This window comes from Pipistrellus kuhlii, unplaced genomic scaffold (assembly GCF_014108245.1).
Source record: "Pipistrellus kuhlii isolate mPipKuh1 unplaced genomic scaffold, mPipKuh1.p scaffold_m20_p_12, whole genome shotgun sequence".
NCBI lineage: Eukaryota > Metazoa > Chordata > Mammalia > Chiroptera > Vespertilionidae > Pipistrellus > Pipistrellus kuhlii.
This window is the reverse complement of record NW_023425427.1, coordinates 26,959,712-26,980,063: the sequence shown is the minus strand read 5'-3', so window position 1 is coordinate 26,980,063 and position 20,352 is coordinate 26,959,712. Positions and strand designations below refer to the sequence as shown.

Here is a 20,352-nt window from a genome sequence, read left to right as displayed (position 1 = left end):
CCAGTCAAAGGCACATGCTCAGGTTGTGGGCTCAATCCCCAGCAGGGGGTGTGCAGGAGGCAGCCAACTAATGATTCTCTCTCATCACTGATGTTTATCTCTCTTTCTCTCCCTTCCTCTCTGAATTCAATAAAAATCTTTTTTTTTTTTTAATCTATCCAATTTTGAAACCTATGAATAAACTTTCTAGTAAAACATGTCACTGAAATCTTCCTAAATGATATTTACAGGGCACAACCAAAAAAAGAGCAATGAATTTGAAAAAAAAAAAAAAGAAACTCATAATACTCCTGAATCTTATATATTAGATATTTGGAAACAGAGAAATAAGCAGTGGTCTTTTATTTATTGTTTTCACATCTGATAATATAATAATAATAAATTCAATTATCTTTCAACATTACTCCCTTACTGAGCTATTTCTGGGTTTCACACCCAGAACACTATACATCTGATGAAGAAATATTTATAGAATTGAAAATCAGTAAAGTGTCATAACTGTCATCAACAATGGAATAAAAATAATGAAAGTTTTAAGATATATAGGAATCACAAATATAAAATAAATCTATAATCACTTCAACTGTGTGTTCAGAAGGTAATTACAGCACAGAATATAAAAAAACTAGGCACAAAATTTGTGTCTGTTGGCCTGGATGGCAATCGGGGCCTTCTCATCCAGTCCCAATAGGGGCTGGCTGGCTGGGGGGGAGGGACCGTGAGAGCACACTGACCACCAGGGGGCAGTTTCTGCCTTGAACGGCTGCCCCCTGGTGGTCAGTACACGTCATAGCAACCAGTTGACTGGTTGTTTGGTTGACTAGTCATGCGGTTGGCTTAAGCTTTTATATATGTATGTGTGTGTATACATATATATATATATATACATATATATATATATATATACACACACACACACACACACACACACACACACATATATAGATTACTAATGATAAGCAGAAAACAGTGGATGATTTTTATAATACTTAATCAGCTAAACATAATCTACATGGCATACAGACATACAAGTATTCAAACAGGTATATTTGCAGCCATTACACAGATGAAAACTTAAAAACTCTCCTTTTATAGAAAGCACCAATATTGTTACTGTCATATTTCTAGATGCAAGGTTTATGGACAAAATTTTCTTAAAAAGCTAATATATGTAAGAATATTAAAATATTAAAAACATCTGAGATTCACTCAGCCCCCCACACTAGCAGTCTGCCAGAAAAAGGCTGTCAATATTATTTACTTCAGTTTCTACTGTTCCTTTGCATGCACTGTCGGCCATTCAATAAAATATTATGAAACATGCAAAGAAGCAAAAAAATATAACCCATTGTTGTGAGAAGAAGCCTTCAACAGAGCTGACCCACAAATAGCACGTTAGGATTATCAGAAAGGGATTTTAAAATAACCATTAAAAATGTTAAAGAATCAAATGGAAAAGGCAGATCACATGTACAAATAGGAAATTCCAACACAGAGAAAATACACACACGACAAAATATATCAGTGATCCTCAACCTCTTTTTGGCCATGCCCCACCTAAGCTTCTCTAAAATCCTGATGCCCTGCCCTGTGACATATAATTCTTATTCAAAAAGTGAACTCCTATTCACATGGAAGAAGCCTAAAGGGCCATTAACTTGGTCTAAACAAGCTTCCAAAGAGCATGGCATCCACAAAAGAGAAAAATAAAAGAATGAAAGGACAGTTGAAATACTAGTACCGAGAAAGAAAGCATTAAGATATTATATAAAAAATAATAATATGAAGTGATATGAAAAAATAACGAAGTTTCAAAACATAATAGAGAACTAAATGTATAAACAGGTCACAACATATTTATATACTGTATATGAGGCTCCTAGAACCATAGAAATGCAAAAAATTCACTGTTAATGACGCATTCTCGAAGTAACTCCTTTAAAAATCAAATCAAAATATGTGCCCCAAATTGGGAACCATCAAAATATATGTATATATTGAAGTCCTAGAATTTTTTTTTTTAATGCGGTATCAGAAATAAGTCTTTCAGGGGGTTTATCAACAGGCTGGCATAATAAAGAATCAGTGAAATTTAAGGTCAATATAAATTATCCAAAATAACATACAAAAAGAGGGGGCAGTATGGAAAAAGGGCAATACCTGACAATGTCAGTTTAATGTCTGTTATGTAACTGGAATCTCAGAACAAAAAGAAATAGAGAAAAGGGGAGGAGAAATACATGAAGAGACAAGAGCAAAGAATGTTTGATTTGACGATATATATCCACTCAAACCTCCAGAAGCAAAGCAAATCCCAAGCAGGATAAACATAAAGAAACCCACATCTATGTACCTTATGTTCAAACTGCTGACAAAGTTGGAAGTGGGTAAAAGGATGGGGAGTAACTGCTTAATGGGTACAGGGTTTATTTGGGGTTGATGAAAATGTTTTAGAACTATAGAGAGATGAAGGAGGCACATTATGAATGTACTTAATGCCACTGAATTGTTAATTTTAAAATGGTTACTTCTGTTATATGCATCTCACCTCATTTAACTTTTTTTTTTTTAATGAGGGGGGAAAAAGACATGAATATATTATTCTCAAAACAAAAAAAGAGCTCTAACTGGTTTGGTTCAGTGGATAGAGCATCAGCCTGCAGACTGAAGGGTCCCAGGCTCGATTCCAGTCAAGGACATGTATCTTGGTTGCGGGCACATCCCCAGTAGAGGGTGTGCAGGAGGCAGCTAATCGATGTTTCTCTCTCATCGATGTTTCTAACTCTCTATCCCTCTCCTTTTTTCTCTGTAAAAAATCAATATGTTCTTAAAAATAAATAAATATCTTAAAAAAAATACAAAATGGCACTTACACATTGGAAGATGATAACTTCACTCATAATAAAAGAAATAAAAATAAAATTATGCCAATATACAATTCCCCACCCCATTAGACTGGCAAAAGTTCGAATACTTAATATGTTGAGGCACTTTCATACATTGCTAGTAGGAAGGCAAAACCCTTAAAGGGTACACCTGGCAATAATTGTGGCAAACAGATACTGAAGTGGCTCCCACCTCCTGGTGTGCATGCCTTCTTATAATCCCCTACCTCTGAAAGTGTACAGGGCCTAGAATTGCCTCTAACCAACATATATCACTCCTGTGATTTTTTTAATGTTATATTATGAAAGATTCTTTTAGAGCCTGCCTGCTCTATATTTTCCTTACTAACTTGATAAAGTGGCCATTTGTGAAAAACCCACAAGACACAGAACTGTGAGGCCTCTAGGAGCAGAGATAAGTTTTTATCATTTTCAAAGAGAATATATATCCGAGATCTTTTCATGAAGAAACATCAATATCAGGCAGGAAAATTCTATGAAATAATTTCCTCGTACACTTCAAAAAATGTCAATGTCATAAAGACAAGCAAAAGGCTAAGGAACTGTTCCAGATTAAAGATAGGGCATTAGACAAGAGAAGGCAATGTGGCACCGAAACAAGGTGCTGCCTGTGTTTTTGGTTTTAAAACTGGAGGAAGGGAACCAGGGGAACAAAGGAAAGCAGCTCCGTCCAACTGAAACCTCGGCTTTAGTCCAGAAAAACTGGTTTGATATTTCTGATCTCTAGAGCTCTAAGAGAGTAAAATGCATGTTGTTCTAGACAAGCAAGCAAGCAAAAGATTAAGACGTTACAATCAAACTTACTGCGCTATCCTAGGTTGAATTCTAGACTGGACAAAAAAATGAGTGTTACAAAGGACATTATCAGGATTTATGAAACTTGAATAGAGACTATAAATTAGAAAACAGTATTCATAGTTAATTTCCTTAATGTGAATGCACTGTGTTTATATTAAGAGACTATCATTGTTCTTAAGAACATACAACTAAAGTAGGGAAAGTAGGAGGCAGAAAAGTAGAAAAAAGAAAGCAAATGTTAAATACGTATTAAGAATTAATGAATATAGGTAAAGAGTATGCAGGAGCTCTCTGTAAAAAATCATATATCACATTTGTAATTCTAAAGTTAGCCTATAAAATAAAAGGGTAATATGCAAATCGACTGAATGTTGAACAACCAGTCGCTATTACGCTCACTAATCACCAGGGGGCAGACGCTCAATGCAGGAGCTGCCCCCTGGTGGTCAATGCGCTAACACAGAAGATGCACCACTCAGCTCAAGCCTCTCCTGCCTCCGCAGCAGCACTAAGGATGCCCACCTGCAGCTTAGTGGGGAGCAGGCCTAAGCCATCAGTGCGACATCCCCTGAGGGCTCCCAAACTGCTAAAGGGCGCAGGTTGAGCTGAGGGACCCCCTCCTCCCGAGTGCATGAATGTTATGCACAGGACCTCTAGTTTCAATATGAAAACTTTCTTTAAAAGAGAGAAAGAAGACACACACACACACACACACACACACACACACACAGATGAAATTTCTGGAAAAATACACCAAACTTAAAGATGCCAATCATTGAAGAAGGGAAGGAGATGAGGAAAAGGAACCTATCTATGAAATTCCATCCAGTGGTTCTCCTTAAACATATAATCTCTACATCGGGAGTTTCTAACCTGACATCCAGAGACCCAAGGGGTCTATGGAGAATACACTGAATCTATAATGGGAAGAGGAAAAAAAATACGCTTTAATTTCATTACCGTAACCTTTAACTGATACTTTTTTTTTTTCAATTATAAAAACGGGCAACAAATAGTTTTGGTAGTACCTATACTGTTATCAACAATAGAAATCACATGTTTTCATTTCATATTAGTTATTGAAATTCTCAAAATAACATATGTACCGTTCAGTATTTTCAAAATACAGTAATTCTTGCTGCTAGATTTTAATGCAATACGTGATAAAGAGCAGCTTTTTAAGTTATTGATAATTATTGGTTTCTGGGAATCCTATGTATTTTATATATTTGTAAATGTTATTCTCATAGGCTTCAAAGTGCTCAAGATTTTCAACATAAAAAGTAAAGAATCTGTTGTATGCTATCGGTCCCTCATTTGCTTACAAGGATGTCATAATGAGGAAAATTAGTAAAACAGTTTGGAGCTTTTTGCTCTTCCATAAAGCAAACAATTAAGACAGCATTGATAACGGACATTCAACCTAACCCTCTCATTATTTAAATTCTAATTTCCAATATGTGCTAAAGCAAATTTTTTTCATGTTAACTGCAACCTCACATAAAGCATCCAAGCACCAATATACCACCACACACCCACACATGAAAAAAATACAGGCACAAGTAACTATAAAAATGAATCAAGACTGTGAAATGTCTCATAGAAAAACTCAGTGCTTACATATCTTAAAGAAATTGATTTAAAACAAGATACTATTTACCATCTCTCTTTTGGAAAACTTTTTAAAATTTCTTTAATGATTGGCTGGTAGCAGGCATCCCTTTCTGCTTTTCCACTTTCACACCAGTCTCTCACAAACTGTTTCAATGTGGATTTTAACTTATCCATGTCAAATGTAGATGCTGGCATAATCTTCCCATTCCCCTGTTTTAAAAAGAGAAATCAATTAATTTCTGATAAAAGTAATCAATCTTGAATATGCTTAAATAAACATGCTACTAAGAGGCTATATAGATGGTTTAGTGGATAAATCACTGGCCTCTCACCTCAGCAGGGTTCGAGTGCAGCTTGAGATCCTAAAGGAAAAGTTTGGTGGTCTCACTTCTACCCTCAATAGATTATGGTCCATTAATCATGAAACCACCATATAATTAAGCAGTCTTTACTCAGGAGAGGACCAGCATTGCTATGGAGATCAAACATTCTCTCTCTAAGAGAGAAAAGAAAGTCCTTCCAGGTCATTGATGGGGCAGCATGGAGAGGCTCACAGTGGAGTGGCCCAACTGTATCTATCCTGTGGATACAAAAAGAGGACTTCAGTGTCTATTACTGCCAGTCCCTTGAGATTTATAAGTGAAAATCATTTCTTAAAAGATGACTTGCCCTGGCTGGTATGGCTCAGTTGGCTAGAGCGTCATCCTGTGCACCAAAGGGTCACGGGTTTGATTCCTGGTCAGGGCACGTGCCCATATTGTGGGTTCAATCCCTGGTTGGGGCACATGCAGGAAGCACCCGAATGATGTTTCTCTCTCCCCGCCTTTTCCTCTCTTTACAATCAATGAAAATCATATCCTTGGGTGAGGACTAAAAATAAAATAAAACAAACAAAAGATGACTATCAATAGATACAAGATATTGGGAACAATGAGTTTAGCAAGGGAAAGTAATTTTAGAAAACTACTAAAATTGCTTATAAAAGTTTAAGCCACTAACTCTATATGCCAGAACATTGTAAAAGTATATTAAAATGGTATTTAAAGAAAAAAGTCAGTGAACAAATCTAGGTTCTGGCATACTGTTCTATTAAGCCTAATCAAATGACTGAATACACAAATGGAAACATTCTCTAAGTAGAGCAAATGACATATACAAAATTACAAAAATGAAATCCAGAAAGATAAAGACCTCAAAATATTGAGATTAAACTCTAAAATAAAAAACAAATAGAACAAATTTCACATACATTTTCTCCATATGCTTTATTTTCAAACATAGTTATGCAATCATTCACAATGGTCAGTAGTATTTCTTGATTATGATCAATGCATTTCCGGATCTTGTCCAAGTGGAGAAGAAACTGAGGAAGGAGTTTCTGTTGATTAGCTGGAAGTGATCGAAATTGTCTTTCTGTTCGGTTCACTCGCTCATGCATACTGGTGCTAAAACATAAAAGGTGTTTTTTTTAATTGGCAAAAGAATTCTCAGCAGAGGCCAATCTTATTTTAAGGTTGTCATTCTGAACAATTATTCCCTTATAGTCTACGATGTAATAAAAGCCTAAGTGACCTTTACAGCAAATGACTGGTTGCTATGATGCGCACTGACCACCAGGGGGCAGACACTCAACGCAGGAGCTGCCCCCTGGTGGTCAGTGTGCTCCCACAGAGGGAGCGCCACTCAGCCAGAAGCCAGGCTCATGGCTGGTGAGGGCAGCAGCAGTGGCAGGAGCCTCTTTTGCCTCCAAGGCAGCGCTAAGGAAGGAGCAGTGAGCAGGCGGGCAATAAGCAGCAAGGGGTCCCAGACTGTGAGAGGACAAAGGCCGAACTGAGAAACCCTAACCCCCATATTTCGTGCACCGGGCCTCTAGTGTTGAATAATGTCCTGTCTCAATCCTTTGGTTCCCTAAAGCAGTGTTCACCAACTGGTGATCAGTGGACCATTGGTGGTCCGTGAAATCCAAAAGGTTGGCGACCGCTGCCCTAAAGGATATCCATTTAGAAAGCCTTGTATGTTTTCACCTGAGTATAAATTCTCTAAGCAGCCAAACAAAAGACAAACTGTTTATAACCAGTAAAAGTCATAAATATCAATGAGAAGAGGGGGACAAAATATTACAGAAAATTAGTGTATAAGTTTATTGTCATGATTTCAGTTTTCAAACTTAAAATTTTCAGCAAAAGTAGCTGAATGCTTTAGATATTTCCATCAAGTTAACAGAAAGCTGCTCTGAAATAGCTTTAGGATAAAAAAACATGTTTTGAAATTTACTAAGAGACAACCGAGTTGAATTTTTCAAAATATAATAAAAGATACTAGAGGCCCAGTACATGAACTCATGCACTGTGTATGTGTGTGTGGGGGAGGAAGGGTGTCCCTCAACCCAGCCTGCGCCCTCTCGCTCCTAATCGCCTGTCTACAGTGGAAGTGGGAGAGGCTCCCCACCACTGCTGCTGTGCTCACCAGCTGTCAGCCTGGCTTCTGGCTGAGCAGCACTCCCGCTGTGGTAACGAGCTGACCACCAGGGGGCAGCTCCTGCATTGAGCATCTGCCCCTTGCTGTCAATGGATATCACAGCAACTGGTAGTTCTGCTATTCAGTTGATTTGCATATTAAGGTTTATTATATAGGATTGTGTATCACAAAAGTAGTAAAAAAATTAAAAATCAAAATCGTATAACGTTTTACATGACAATATTTGCGCTAAGTTTCCAAATAACTATGTTCTGGCTGGTGTGACTCTGGCTAAAATGGAAGTCTCAAAGAGTCAAGGGTTCCATTCCTAGTCAGGTCACATACCAGGGTTTCAGGCTCTGGTTGGGACATGTGCATGAGGCAATCTCTCTGTCTCTCTCTGTCTCTCTGTCTCTCTCTGTCTCCCTCCCCTACCCCATCTTCCCCTTCTTCTCTTTCTAGAATCGATGAAAAACGTATTCTCTGATGAGGATTAAGTTTCCACATAATTCTAAAGGTCACATTGGGGACTACCTATTTATAAAATTTGAAAAGAACATCATGACCAGTGGGTTCGATTCTGGTCAAGGGCACATGCCCAGGTTGCAGGCTTAATCTCCAGTGAGGGCATGCAGGAGGCAACCGATCAGTGATTCTCTCTCATCATTGTTGTTTCTATATCTCTCTCCCTCTCCCTTCCTCTCTGAAATAATATTTAGAAAAAAAAAAGTACATCATTTAAAAAAGTTAAATGCTACACTCCCAGTGAAATGCAATTTTATTTCAATCAGATGGGCAAAATCTAAAAGCCTGTCTATCTGAAATGTTAGTAAAAAGTAGAACAATTAGATATTTATATTCTGATTGATGGTGGGTACATAAATTAATATAACTACTTTGGAAAATAATTTAGCATTACCTAGTAAAGCTTAATATGCATAATCCACATGACCTAGCAATTATACACCTAGACACAGACTCAAGAAATTCCTGTGGATGCTCACCATGAACATGAAAAAGCTTCATCACAGCACTGTTAGATATAACAAACTAAAAATCTGGAAACAACCTAAAGGTCCATCACATAGACTGAACCAATAAAGTACAGTATAGTCACACAAGGAAATGCAGTTAAATTAATAAATTATGGCTATGCACAATATGGATAAAATTCAGGAATTTGCTTAAAAATCAAGTTGTAGAAAAATATATAATATATAATTTCATTTTATGTAAGCAATATATTCTATGAACTGAACATATGTAGAAAAACTACAAGGAAAGCAAGGAAACAATCTTAGTACATGTGCTGCCGAAGCGAGCACGAAAGCAAGGAAACAAAAATTCAAGAAAGGGATGTGCTTTGAGTGGAAAGGGATAGGATAATATTATTTTTCAAAACTGGGTGGTAGATTCATGGTGTTCACACCATCATTTTTTACATTTTACATATAAAAACAAATCAATAAGTAAATGCGTATGTTGATTTACTCAGTATTAAAAAATACATTTATTTGGTTGCCAGGATTTCTCTTCACCCAAATAACTCATTTTTTTACCTTATGTCAAATAACTCTGTAATTTCTGAACAGTAATATTTAAAGAAGTTCTAAAGAAGCTTCTGATAAAACTTAAGTTTGGCCCTAACTGGTTTAGCTCAGTGGATAGAGAGTAAACCTGAGGACTGAAGGGACCCAGGTTTGACTCAGGTCAAGAGCATGTACTTTGTTTTTTTAAATATATTTTATTGATTTTTTACAGAGAGGAAGGGAGAAAGAGAACTAGAAATGTCGATGAGAAAGAAATATCGGCCAGCTGCCTCTTGCACACCCCCTACCGGAGATGTGCCTGCAACCAATGTACATTCCCGACCGGAATCGAACCTGGGACCTTTCAGTCCGCAGACCCTGAGCCAAACCGGCTTCGGCAAGCATGTACTTTGTTTGCAGGCATATCCCCAGTAGGGGGTGTGCAGGAGGCAGCTGATGGATGTTTCTCTCTTATCGATGTTTCTAACTCTATTCCTCCCACTTCCTCTCTGGGAAAAAAAAAAAAAATCAATAAAATATATTTTTTAAAAACTTAAGTTCGGGTATGGTAGTATTCAGAGGTTAGAGGAGATGTGAAAAGATCAGGCTGACGCTGAATGGTTGCACTGATGTCTGCTTTTTTGCGCCTCTGTCTCTCTCTCTCTGTGTCTCTCTGTCTCTCTCTCTCTCTCTCTCTCTCTCTCTCTTTCTCTCTCTCTCTCTCTCTCCAGACAGTATAATAGTGAGCTCTTCTATCAAACGAATCTGGACTGACATCCAGCTAATGTCCCCTATTTACTATGTGACCCTTGGCAAGTTACTTCCTTTCTCTGTCCTCCACCGTCCCATATATAAAAACATGAATAACAGTGATGACAATAAGTACAGAAGATATCATCCATTGAGATTTAGTAAATTCTGTCCACTAAACCAAGTCATTAAGTGCTTAAATATAGTAGGCATATCTAATTTATAAAAATTTTATATTGACAATGAAAATATGAAAAAATGCAGAAAAATAAAAGTATTCTCTTTTTAAAAATATATATTTTTATTTTTTTACAGAGAGGAAGGGAGAGAGACAGAGAGTTAGAAACATCGATGAGAGACACATCGATCAGCTGCTTCATGCACACCCCCTACTGGGGATGTGCCTGCTACTAAGGTTCATGCCCCCAACCAGAAATGAACCAGGGACCTTTCAGTATACAGGCTGATGCTCTATCCACTGAACCAAACTGGTCAGGGTTAAAAGTATTATTTTAATTATAGGTATAAATCCCTCTTTTAGAGGCAACTACTTCTAACTTGTTGGCATATTTCTGTTTTGTTGTTTAAGACAAAGTTATTTAGCACCTTTCTCATGAAAATGTGGTAGTACACAAAACAGCAGATCATCTGGATGTGGTTAGGAATGGAGAATCTCAGGTACTACACCAGACCTACTGAAATGTAATCTGCCTTTTGACAAGATCTGCACATTCAAGTTCTAGAAGCATTTGCAAGTCTTTATCCTTATTAGAGGAATTTTCCCAGGTCAGAAAAAGGTTCTCAAATGACTATATGGCAAATCACTACAATGACAGTTCATCGTTTCACCTTATGAAACCAAAATTTACTTAGCTATTTCCCGAACACTGGGCCTCTAGATACTTTGCTTGCCCATATGATAAATTTTTGTCTTCAAATCTGTCTAGATTGTAGAGAAAAAAAAATTACCACAAATTCCCCAAAGAATGACCAGGCCAGAATGGATACTACTTTTAAGTCTCTTGATACAAACTGATTTTTCAGAAAGGTTGTACCAATTTATATTTCCAGCAGTAGAGTATGATACTAACTGAACTATTTAAGACCATGCATGGTATGTTGCAGAGTTGTAACAGTTTGCAATTTACTGACAAGAGATTAAACAGTCTTTTAGTACTTCATTCCTAGTATTCCTGGACACTGGCTGCCCCACATTCTCTCACTATACCTCAAAAGTCAACATATCCAAAATGAACTTAGCACGTCCCACAAAAAAACTTGTACTTTTTCCTACATGGCTGAGTCAGAAAACTAACAAGTCATCCTAAAATATCTCTTCCCATAGCCCACACAATCAATTAAGCATAAGATCCTTTTGATTCTCCTTCATAAAACTATGCAAATTACACCCCTCTCCAATGCTTTAGCTCAGGCCCTCATATGTTTCCCAATGATTACTGAGAGGCCTGCTACCTAGGAATGCTGTAGCTAACCAACCAACCTAACCTCTCCATCAGATGAATTCTTCTAAAATACAAGTCTCAACTTTGTCACTATTTAACCTCCATATTTCACATGTGAAAAACAATCCAGAAATGTTCAGTGAGGCAACCTAGGTCCCACTTTTTGTTCTCCGTGGAGACTACTTATCTCCATGATAGCAGGGGAGTTGAAGTAAGTCATGGATTGGTCAGAAGAACCGAACATGTTTGCTGTCAATTCCTGTTGCAGAAGTGATGTAAGTACACAGAGTGGGATGAGCTGTAGCATATCCCTTAGCCCTTGGTTACTTAATGGTATGCCAAGCTATCCGTAACATACATCCACAGTGACTCTCTTGAAGTGAGGTTTTACCAAAGTTGAGAAGAGTCCAATCCTTTCTGTACTATTTTACAGGGGATAGCTTCACTATTCTGGAAATGCTTACATTATGAGGAATAGAGTAAAGAAATAAAATGGAGTGACTATATAGTCAAGCTATGAAATTACTAAAATCATTTAGGTTGAAGTCTGAGGAAATGATTTTAGTGTTGTTTTAATCAGCCTGGAACTTAAAATTTTAACTTTCTAGTTCTGCAGTAATGCCTAGATATACATGATCACTCTATGAAGGACTCATGTATCAAGACCACCTGACATCCATCATCCAGACTGCCTAACACAACCAGGACCAATCCTAGTGCAGAGAATACAGGACTGATGAGTCTCAAAAATGCACATTTTACTATAAGAACTATTAACTTTTTCTTTTTCGGAGCACAACTGAGTTTTTTTCCCTACTTGGTTTCCAGTTTGCAAATCCTAAGACCCTTGAATATCACTTATTTCTAGCCAGAGCCTCCAGGCTCTTTTTTGAGTTTGTTGGAAAACTCTCTGAGTATGTGTTTACGACAGGGGTGGCAAAACATGCTTCCCCAACCCTGGCTACTTGGTCTGTTTTTGTAAAAAGGGTTTTACTGGAACATAGCCATGCCCACTTATTCACATACTGGGGCAGAGTTGAATAGTTGTAACAGAGACCACCTAGTCCCAAGAGCTTAAAATATTCATTGCCTAACCTTTTTTAAAAAAGCTTGCCTACCTTACTTTAAAGCAAGCATGTCAAACTCATGATCCGCAGGCCCATTTGGTGCCCAAATAATATTTTTGTGGCCCAGCCAATATAATGGCATGTAAGAAACGCTTTAATAAAAATTTTGTAACTTAATTTTTACAATATCCTGTTATACATAATCCTATATAGCAAAGATGTAGTAATATGCAAATGGTCATTACGCCATGAAGCGTAACGACAGATGGCCAGATGGCATAAAGACCAGATCACGGATCAGCAGGAGGGTGAGGCAGCGAGCTACAACCAGGGGCAGAGGTATAGGAGGGGGCAGGACAGCAAGCTATGGGAGGGAGGCGGAGGGAACCACAGGAGGGCAGAGCAGCAGGTGCAGAGCTACAGGGGGCAGCATCGAGCTACTGGCTACAAACCAGCGGCAGAGAGCTACAGGAGGGGACAGGGCAGCAAGCTATTTGGGGGGAAGGGTGAGAGGAGCTACAGGGCAACAGGTGGGCAGCGGCAAGCTACAGGAGGACGCAGAGTAGCCAGCTATGGGGGTAGAGGGAGCTACTGGAGGGTGGCAGCAAGCTACTGGCACACAGATTAGTGCACAGGGCTACTAGTTATTAGTAACAAACTACTACAACGTTCACTAATGACTGATTACTATAATCGTATTGCATTCATTTTCCTTCAGCGCCATATGCACAGGCACACCATTTTTCTCCACTAATACTAGCAGCTAATATTTTAGTAGCCGAAATGCCACATCATTAGTCTTGTACTGACTTGTTTAGTGTGCACAAAAGGAAATCTTTCACTTTCGGAGGAAAAAAAATGGGTTTATTTGCGTTATACTTATTAATTTGTGCAGTAATTCAGTGTCTGGTAAGTTAATGTTTAATAAAAAAATATTTTTATTAAAATGTTCTATTTTATGTTAACGATTACTCATTTATTTCAGTCCTTGGTATTCAGCATGTCTCTATCGAAATAAATCTATGTTTCTATGAAAATTGAAGCTTTTGTGTGTTTTTTGCGGCCCACATAAACTTAAACCTTACTTATTTGGCCGCGTTAGCCTTTGAGTTTGACATGCTTGCTTTAAAGGAATGTTTTATAACCTTCAGACTCTCCTTGGTTCTGATCTCAATCAGCATAATGAGGCCACATCTTTTGGCAGCTAAGGGGAGAAAGTAGTCAGCAGCCATCTTTCTGTAAGGGTGTCTCTACCTTCCGCTCTCTCTAGAAGGCTGGTCTAGGAAGTGACCAGGGGAATCACTGGTCTAGGCAGTGACCCCAACTTTTATTAGGTGGGTTTATGCTGGCTGTGAGCCAAGGGCCAAGGTCTCTACCCCATCCCTCTGAACCTGTTGAACTACTCTAGAATTCCACAAAGGAAAGCCTACCTTTTCAGACAGAAAGTTTGCCTCAATCCATTTAAAATATTTATTAAAGCCCTAGCCCCATGATTGGCTAACTGCGGCTCGTGAGCCATATGTGGCTCTTTGGCCCCTTGAGTGTGGCTCTTCCACAAAATACCATGGCCTGGGAGAGTCTACTTTGAAGAAGTGGTGTTAGAAGAAGTTTACGTTTAAAAAATTTGGCTCACAAAAGAAATTTCAATCGTTGTACTGTTGATATTTGGCTCTGTTGACTAATGTGTTTGCCTACCACTGTCCTAGCCGATTTGGCCCTGTGGATAGAGTGTTGTCCTTCAGACTGAAGCGTCCAGGGTTCGATACTGGTCAAGGGCACATCCTGAGTTGTGGGCTTGATCCCCAGTGTGGGGCGTGCAGGAGGCAGGCAATCAATGATTCTCTCTCATCATTGATGTTTTTCTCTCTCCCTTCCACTCTAAAGTCAATAAAAATATTAAAAATAAAATAAAATATTTATTAAATACCCAAGGTTAAAGTTTTCTTACTAGTATCTCTGCTTATAAGGGTAAAATTTTAGTAAACAATTTTGGATTTCAGGCCAGACGCTATTACAATTTGATTGTGTAACCCTAGGCAAGTTTCTCATCTCTTCATAGGCCTATCCCCTCACTATAAAAACGAGTTCTACATCTAAGCTCTAAAAAATAAATCTCACCTAATCGCTATTTCCAAGAGTAGGCCAATTCTGACAAGATCTTTGATCTTTCAATTGTAATATTTTCCATGTAACTAGGTATCTTCATTCATAACAAGAGTAGTAATTTAAGGCTAACATTTTTTCCCCTATGCCTTACAATATTATAATCATTTTTAGAGAATGTCATCTCAGTAAAATCTGTAGCAAGCACAACATTGGAAGCCACTGGAAAGAGAAAACATTAATAAAAAGACATTTCTTGCCCTATGACTTTTCATCTAAATCTCATATATATTAACAAAAAGCATCTAGAAGTAAAACCAAACTCTGGCTACTTGAGACCGAGGAAATGCATTTTTAATTTTATTAAGTTTTAATTAGTTTAAGTTTTAATTTATCCAGATGTAATTAGCGGCCAAGATATTAAACACTGCAACTCTAGAAAATCCTAAAATGTTGGAATGTAACTACCCAGAGTTTTCTGCTACACACGGTGCTTTCTATAACCCTAATCCTTTCAGTGATATATATATATATTTTTAAAAAAATATATTTTATTAACTTTTTACAGAGAGAAAGGGAGAAGGATAGAGATGAGAAAGGAACATCGATCAGGTGAGATGTATCTGCACACTCCCCCACTGGGTATGTGCCTGCAATCAAGGTACATGCCCTTGACCAGAATTGAACCTGGGACCCTTGAGTCCGCAGGCCAATGTTCTATTCACGGAGCCAAACCAGTCAGGGCTAAGTAGTACATTTTAAAAAATATATATTTTATTTATTTTTTTACAGAGAGGAAGGGTGAGAGATAGAGAGCTAGAAACGTCGATGAGAGAGAAACATCAACCAGCTGCCTCTTGCACACCTCCTACCAGGATGTGCCCACAACCAAGGTACATGCCCTTGACCAGAATCGAACCGGGACCTTTCAGTCTGCAGACCGACGCTCTACCACTGAGCCAAACCGGTTTCGGCTTAGTAGTACATTTTTAATCATATACTATTTTCAGTCTAAAGATATAAAGTGTTTTATCCAAGAGTACATACAAATAAAAAGGATTGTTTTAAAAAAATGAAGTTTACCTCAGTCCCACATTAAACTTATAGAGAGATGAGAGTATAGAAAACTGTATCACAACTACTGTATTTCCCCGAAAATAAGACAGTGTCTTATATTAATTTTTGCTCCCAAAGATGCGCTAGGTCTTATTTTCAGGGGATGTCTTATCTTTCCATGCGCTAGGTCTTATTTTTGGAGGATGTCTTATTTTAGGGGAAACGCAGTACTAGAACATGCACACAATCGCTCTTTTTTATACTGCCACATGTGGGTTCTAGATTCAGGTCAAAGTCCCTTTGCTCCCCACAACAAAAAGGTCCATCTGATACCTAATTATAATATCAATTCTAAATTAATCCTAACATTTTAGAACACATTTTAATTATGTCCTTTATATTCCAAAGACATTTCACAAGATTCTTTCTAGATTTTTTAATAGTAAATGCATGGGACTTTTCTGCATCTACCACTCTTAGCTATCTAATGTCAGCTGCTTCTCCTGCCTGTATGGCTCTTCCAGCACAATATTACATCAAATTCAATCCTCTGGTTGTCTGCCTTCCTTCCTCTGTTGATACTAAATAAAATCCCCATACGACTAACTTTCTTTTGGGTTCTATAAGTAATGGTTCCTATCCTAATGTTTATTTAGTAAATTATGTCATCAAGATCTCTGAACTTCAGCCCTGGCCCGTTTGGCTCAGCGGACAGAGAATCCACCTGCAGACTGAAGGCTCCCAGGTTCCATTCTGGCCAAGGGCACATGCTTGGGTTGAGGGCTTGACCCCCAGTAGGGGGCATGCAGGAGGCAGCCGATCAATGATTCTCTCTCATTTTGATGTTTCTATCTATCCCTCTCTCTTCCTCTCTGAAATCAATGAAAGATATTTTTTAAGAGTCTCTAAACTTCAAAAATTCATGTCATTAATGTAATCAGATTGTAAAACAACTTTAAGCTTTTATCAGGAGAGTTTCTAAATTCAGAATAGTAATAGACTAGTTTACCAACTGTTCACAAATTGATAGACGACTTGGGAATGACATATATTTCTTTGCTACTACTTATTAGTTAAAAATAGAGCTTCAAAAACCTATGGCCAGCACTGGCGACATAAAAATAAACGAGGCTCAGTCCCTGCCCTTGGGGAGGTCAGAGTCAAGCAATAAAATAAAAAAAAAAAAAAAAAAAAAAAAAGTTTGCATAAAGCACAGCAGAAGCCCATCTAGGGAAACACTTTTTCTCACGGGGAAGGTCATGTTTGATTACAACTGCAGACTCAGAATATGTCTGTCCCTCGGCGGACTCATCTCTTCAGTTTTTAAAAAACACGTTTCCCTTGCCTACAAATCCAGCTGATTCAAGTCCCTTTCAGATCTCTGAGTTAAAACTTTGTGGCTGAGCTTAGTTTAACATCCATCTAGAAGAAAAGTAGAAGTGAAGCCAAGTATGAAGCCCTACCACCACGCCAGCCAGGCTCACGGTGAGAATTGGATACATATTTGCAAAATGAAAGATCACAAAGGCGGCTGCTCTCACTGTGCCTTCTCTCAAGCCCCTCCCTAAGTTAGCAAATGTTAGAACATCCGGATCACTTCGGACCTCCGTGTCACCCACCGGTGAGAGAGACACGGAGCCTTGTCATTCATTCATCGCTCACCACCACCGTGCTCGCACCTCCTCAGCGCCAGGGGCTGTGTGTGTGTGTGGAGGGGTGTCTGAGGCTGTTCTCCCCGCAACTGGCAGCAGCGTGGGGACACGCGTCCTCCGGCCGCGTCCCACGTGGCGGTGAACTTGGGGCTGGCTCTCCGCGTGTTCCGTTTGGAGACCAGCGACCACACAAACCATCATGGCCCAGCACCGGACACATTAATTTACCACCATCCTCCTCTTGGGTCTGAAATAGTCACAAGCACTTTTCTGATCACCCCCACACCGGCCTCAAAGCCAAACCTTTCAGGCGGGACGGAAGGCAGGAGAACTAAGCTGATCCTGAGGTCAGAAGACAGAGGAGCCGCAGGCGGTGAGCAGGGCCGCCGAGACGGGGTAGGACGACTCGGGGGGTCAGCTCAGGCGGCCTGGGCCGGGGATCCCGGAGGCGTGGCGGCCGGGGAATGGGGGGAGGGCGGGCGCCCCGACGGGCCGGGCCGGGGTCCGCCACGGGCTCCTTACCCGTAGTAGCGGAAGGCATTGATGATCTTCCAGAAGTGCTCGCGCTCCAGTCTCTCTTCCTCCTCCTCCGTGGGGCGCGTGTCCGCCGCCGCCGCTGCCGCCGCCGAGTCCACCGCGACCGAGCCCAGGCGCCCGGCGGAGAACTGCACTTCCACCTCCCCGCTCCCGTCGCGGCCCCCGCGGCCGCCGCCGCCGCCCCCGCCGTCCTCCCGCAGCCGGGAGGCGGGCGGCGAGAGGCGCCGCCGTCGCTGCATCGCGGCCGCGGCCCGCAGCCTGGCTCTCTTGCGTCTCGCCGCGAAGGAAAGCGTGGTGGCGGCTGGGCGGCTTCCTCCCGTCACGCCCCCTGCTCGCGGCGCGCTCCGCCTCCGCCTCCGCGGGCCGCCTCCGGCCTCCAGCGTCCTGCCGCGCGCGGGGAGCCGCCGTGTCTTCCCGGCTCCGGGACCCGGCGCGCAGGACCAGGCGAGGGTGCGTCGGAAGGCCGCGGCCGCCTGCGCTCATTGGCTGCCGACCTTGGGCGACGGCGCGTGACGTCACGACGACACGCACGGGGGCGGGGCAGAGGGCCGGGTGGGCGGGGCGGGGGAGGAATTCCCTGGGGGCGCGGACCTGACACCTGCCAGCCAGCGGCCTCGTGCGTGTTGGAGTTCTAGAAGCTCAAATACTAGCGGAGGGAAAAGCAGGACAAAAAAAAAAAAAAAAAAAAGTGAAGTTTTGATGAGTTTATTCGAAATTTTTATTTCACAGTCTGGAAGGAAGGTCTTGAATTCACCCCAATTTAAGTTTTCATTCATGTCATAAACGAATTTCTCCTTTTAATTACACAAGGGGAGAACACCATCATCTCGTCAGGGTCTAGGGGCCTGTGAAAATCCTAATCGGGCCCTGACTGGCGATGGCAGCAGAGGGAAATGCAGGAACCTAACTGTAAGTGGTGCACCTGCCTTTGCAAGACCGTCAACGTGCACAAGGGCCATGCCCATGCCTCACCATTGGCGAGGCACTGAATCTAATCGTGGCCCTTAACGATGCACCGGCATCTAGGTGGGAAATAGGTAAGTATATTCACTGTATTTTCTTATTTTCTGTATTCTTCATGCTCTGCCACCCAAGATTTCTACTACTGGGAAGAGACTGCCCCGCCCAGGGCTAGCTAATTCCTAGAGAGAGCAAACAAATCCCCCGAACCTTTCATATGCAAACAGACCAAGCTGGAAGCCACAGCCACCTAATTCATCAGACACTTACACAGACCCTTCCCTGCTCGGCCCGGCCCGGCCCAGCCCTGTCCTCCTCCGCTTTTCATCCCCTCCCCTCCCCTTTCCTTTCCTTTCCTTTCCTTTCCTTTCCTTTCCTTTCTTCTTCTTCCCTTCCCCCTCTTCTTCACTTCCCAGAATGGCCCCTCCAATGCCCCAAAAGTGCAATTAATGTTATTATCAGGCTCCTCCAAATGCCCTACAAGGGTGATTTTATAGCATAGTCACTAATATAATTTCCCTTTCCTGCTATCTTTGTTTTCAAATCAGTAAGATGGGAACTAAATTAACAAAAGAGCTGAACTCCGATCAGCAACAGATTGTCCAGACTTCATTTATTCTTAAGATTCTAACCATTGACTTCCTAAAGAAAAGTAACTTATCCAAGAATTTACCAGTCAATCTGTATCTTACATGTGAAAAATTCTAAAGTACTCTGAACACAAGAGTAATGCAATTCAGGATCCAAGCCTTCAAGAAGCTTGTGGTACAACAGGGAAGCAAAACTAGAAAACATTAAACAACTGAGAAGATTTGGTGATAAAATAGTTAATTAAACTGTAATGGGAATTAAGAAAAGGGAGAATGGTTTAAAAGTGTCATAAAGCTAAATTTCTAAGGATGACTTCAATTGAAGAGGCAAAGATGTGGGAGTATTCTTTGCAAACCAATTCAAATTGGTTTAAGGCAAAAGTGGGGGAGGGGGAAGGATTTATTGTTTCTTATTACTGAAAAGATCATGCATAGGTAAATCTAGAAGCTCAAATTATATCATCAAAAATCTGTTAGGTGCTATTTCTAGTAGCGCTAAAAGAGCACTATTCTTTTTCTAAAACTCCTCAAAGCCCTTGAGAACTCTCATTGGACCAAGAACTTGAGTTGTGTGCCCTTCATTGAACTGATGGTTGTGACCAAGGGGCCGTGGTTCTCTGATTAGATAGGTTTAGGTCACATGTCCATCTAAACTGTGGAGTGAAGATAAGGGTTTAATGGTTTCCAAAGGAAATTTTGAGTAATGCTACCAAAAGGTAAAGTCTATTCTGGACAGGAAAGCACAGCAATTTTTGATGTAGTCTGGGAGTAATAACATAAGCCAGGTGGAGAGGAAGGCAAAGACCAATCTGATTATAACCCATATGAAGAAGTGGTAAGGGGGGGGAAAGGGGGGGAGGGAACATTTTA

At 40.4% G+C, this 20,352-nt stretch overlaps 1 protein-coding gene across 2 annotated transcripts in view; it reads right to left on the bottom strand.

The window, feature by feature from the left end:
* Positions 1 to 18,372, bottom strand: part of CARNMT1 (carnosine N-methyltransferase 1) — a 40,371-nt gene extending 21,999 nt beyond the window's left edge. For both annotated transcript variants that reach the window (XM_036433770.2, XM_036433771.2), the window contains exons 1-3: positions 17,918 to 18,372; positions 6,568 to 6,763; positions 5,365 to 5,528 (exon numbers count right to left, since the gene is read on the bottom strand). In XM_036433770.2, the coding sequence (XP_036289663.1) occupies positions 5,365 to 5,528; positions 6,568 to 6,763; positions 17,918 to 18,171 (614 nt within the window). In that variant the 5' untranslated portion in view covers positions 18,172 to 18,372. The remainder of the gene's footprint in view (positions 1 to 5,364; positions 5,529 to 6,567; positions 6,764 to 17,917) is intronic.
* Between the last annotated feature and the right edge of the window lie 1,980 nt (positions 18,373 to 20,352).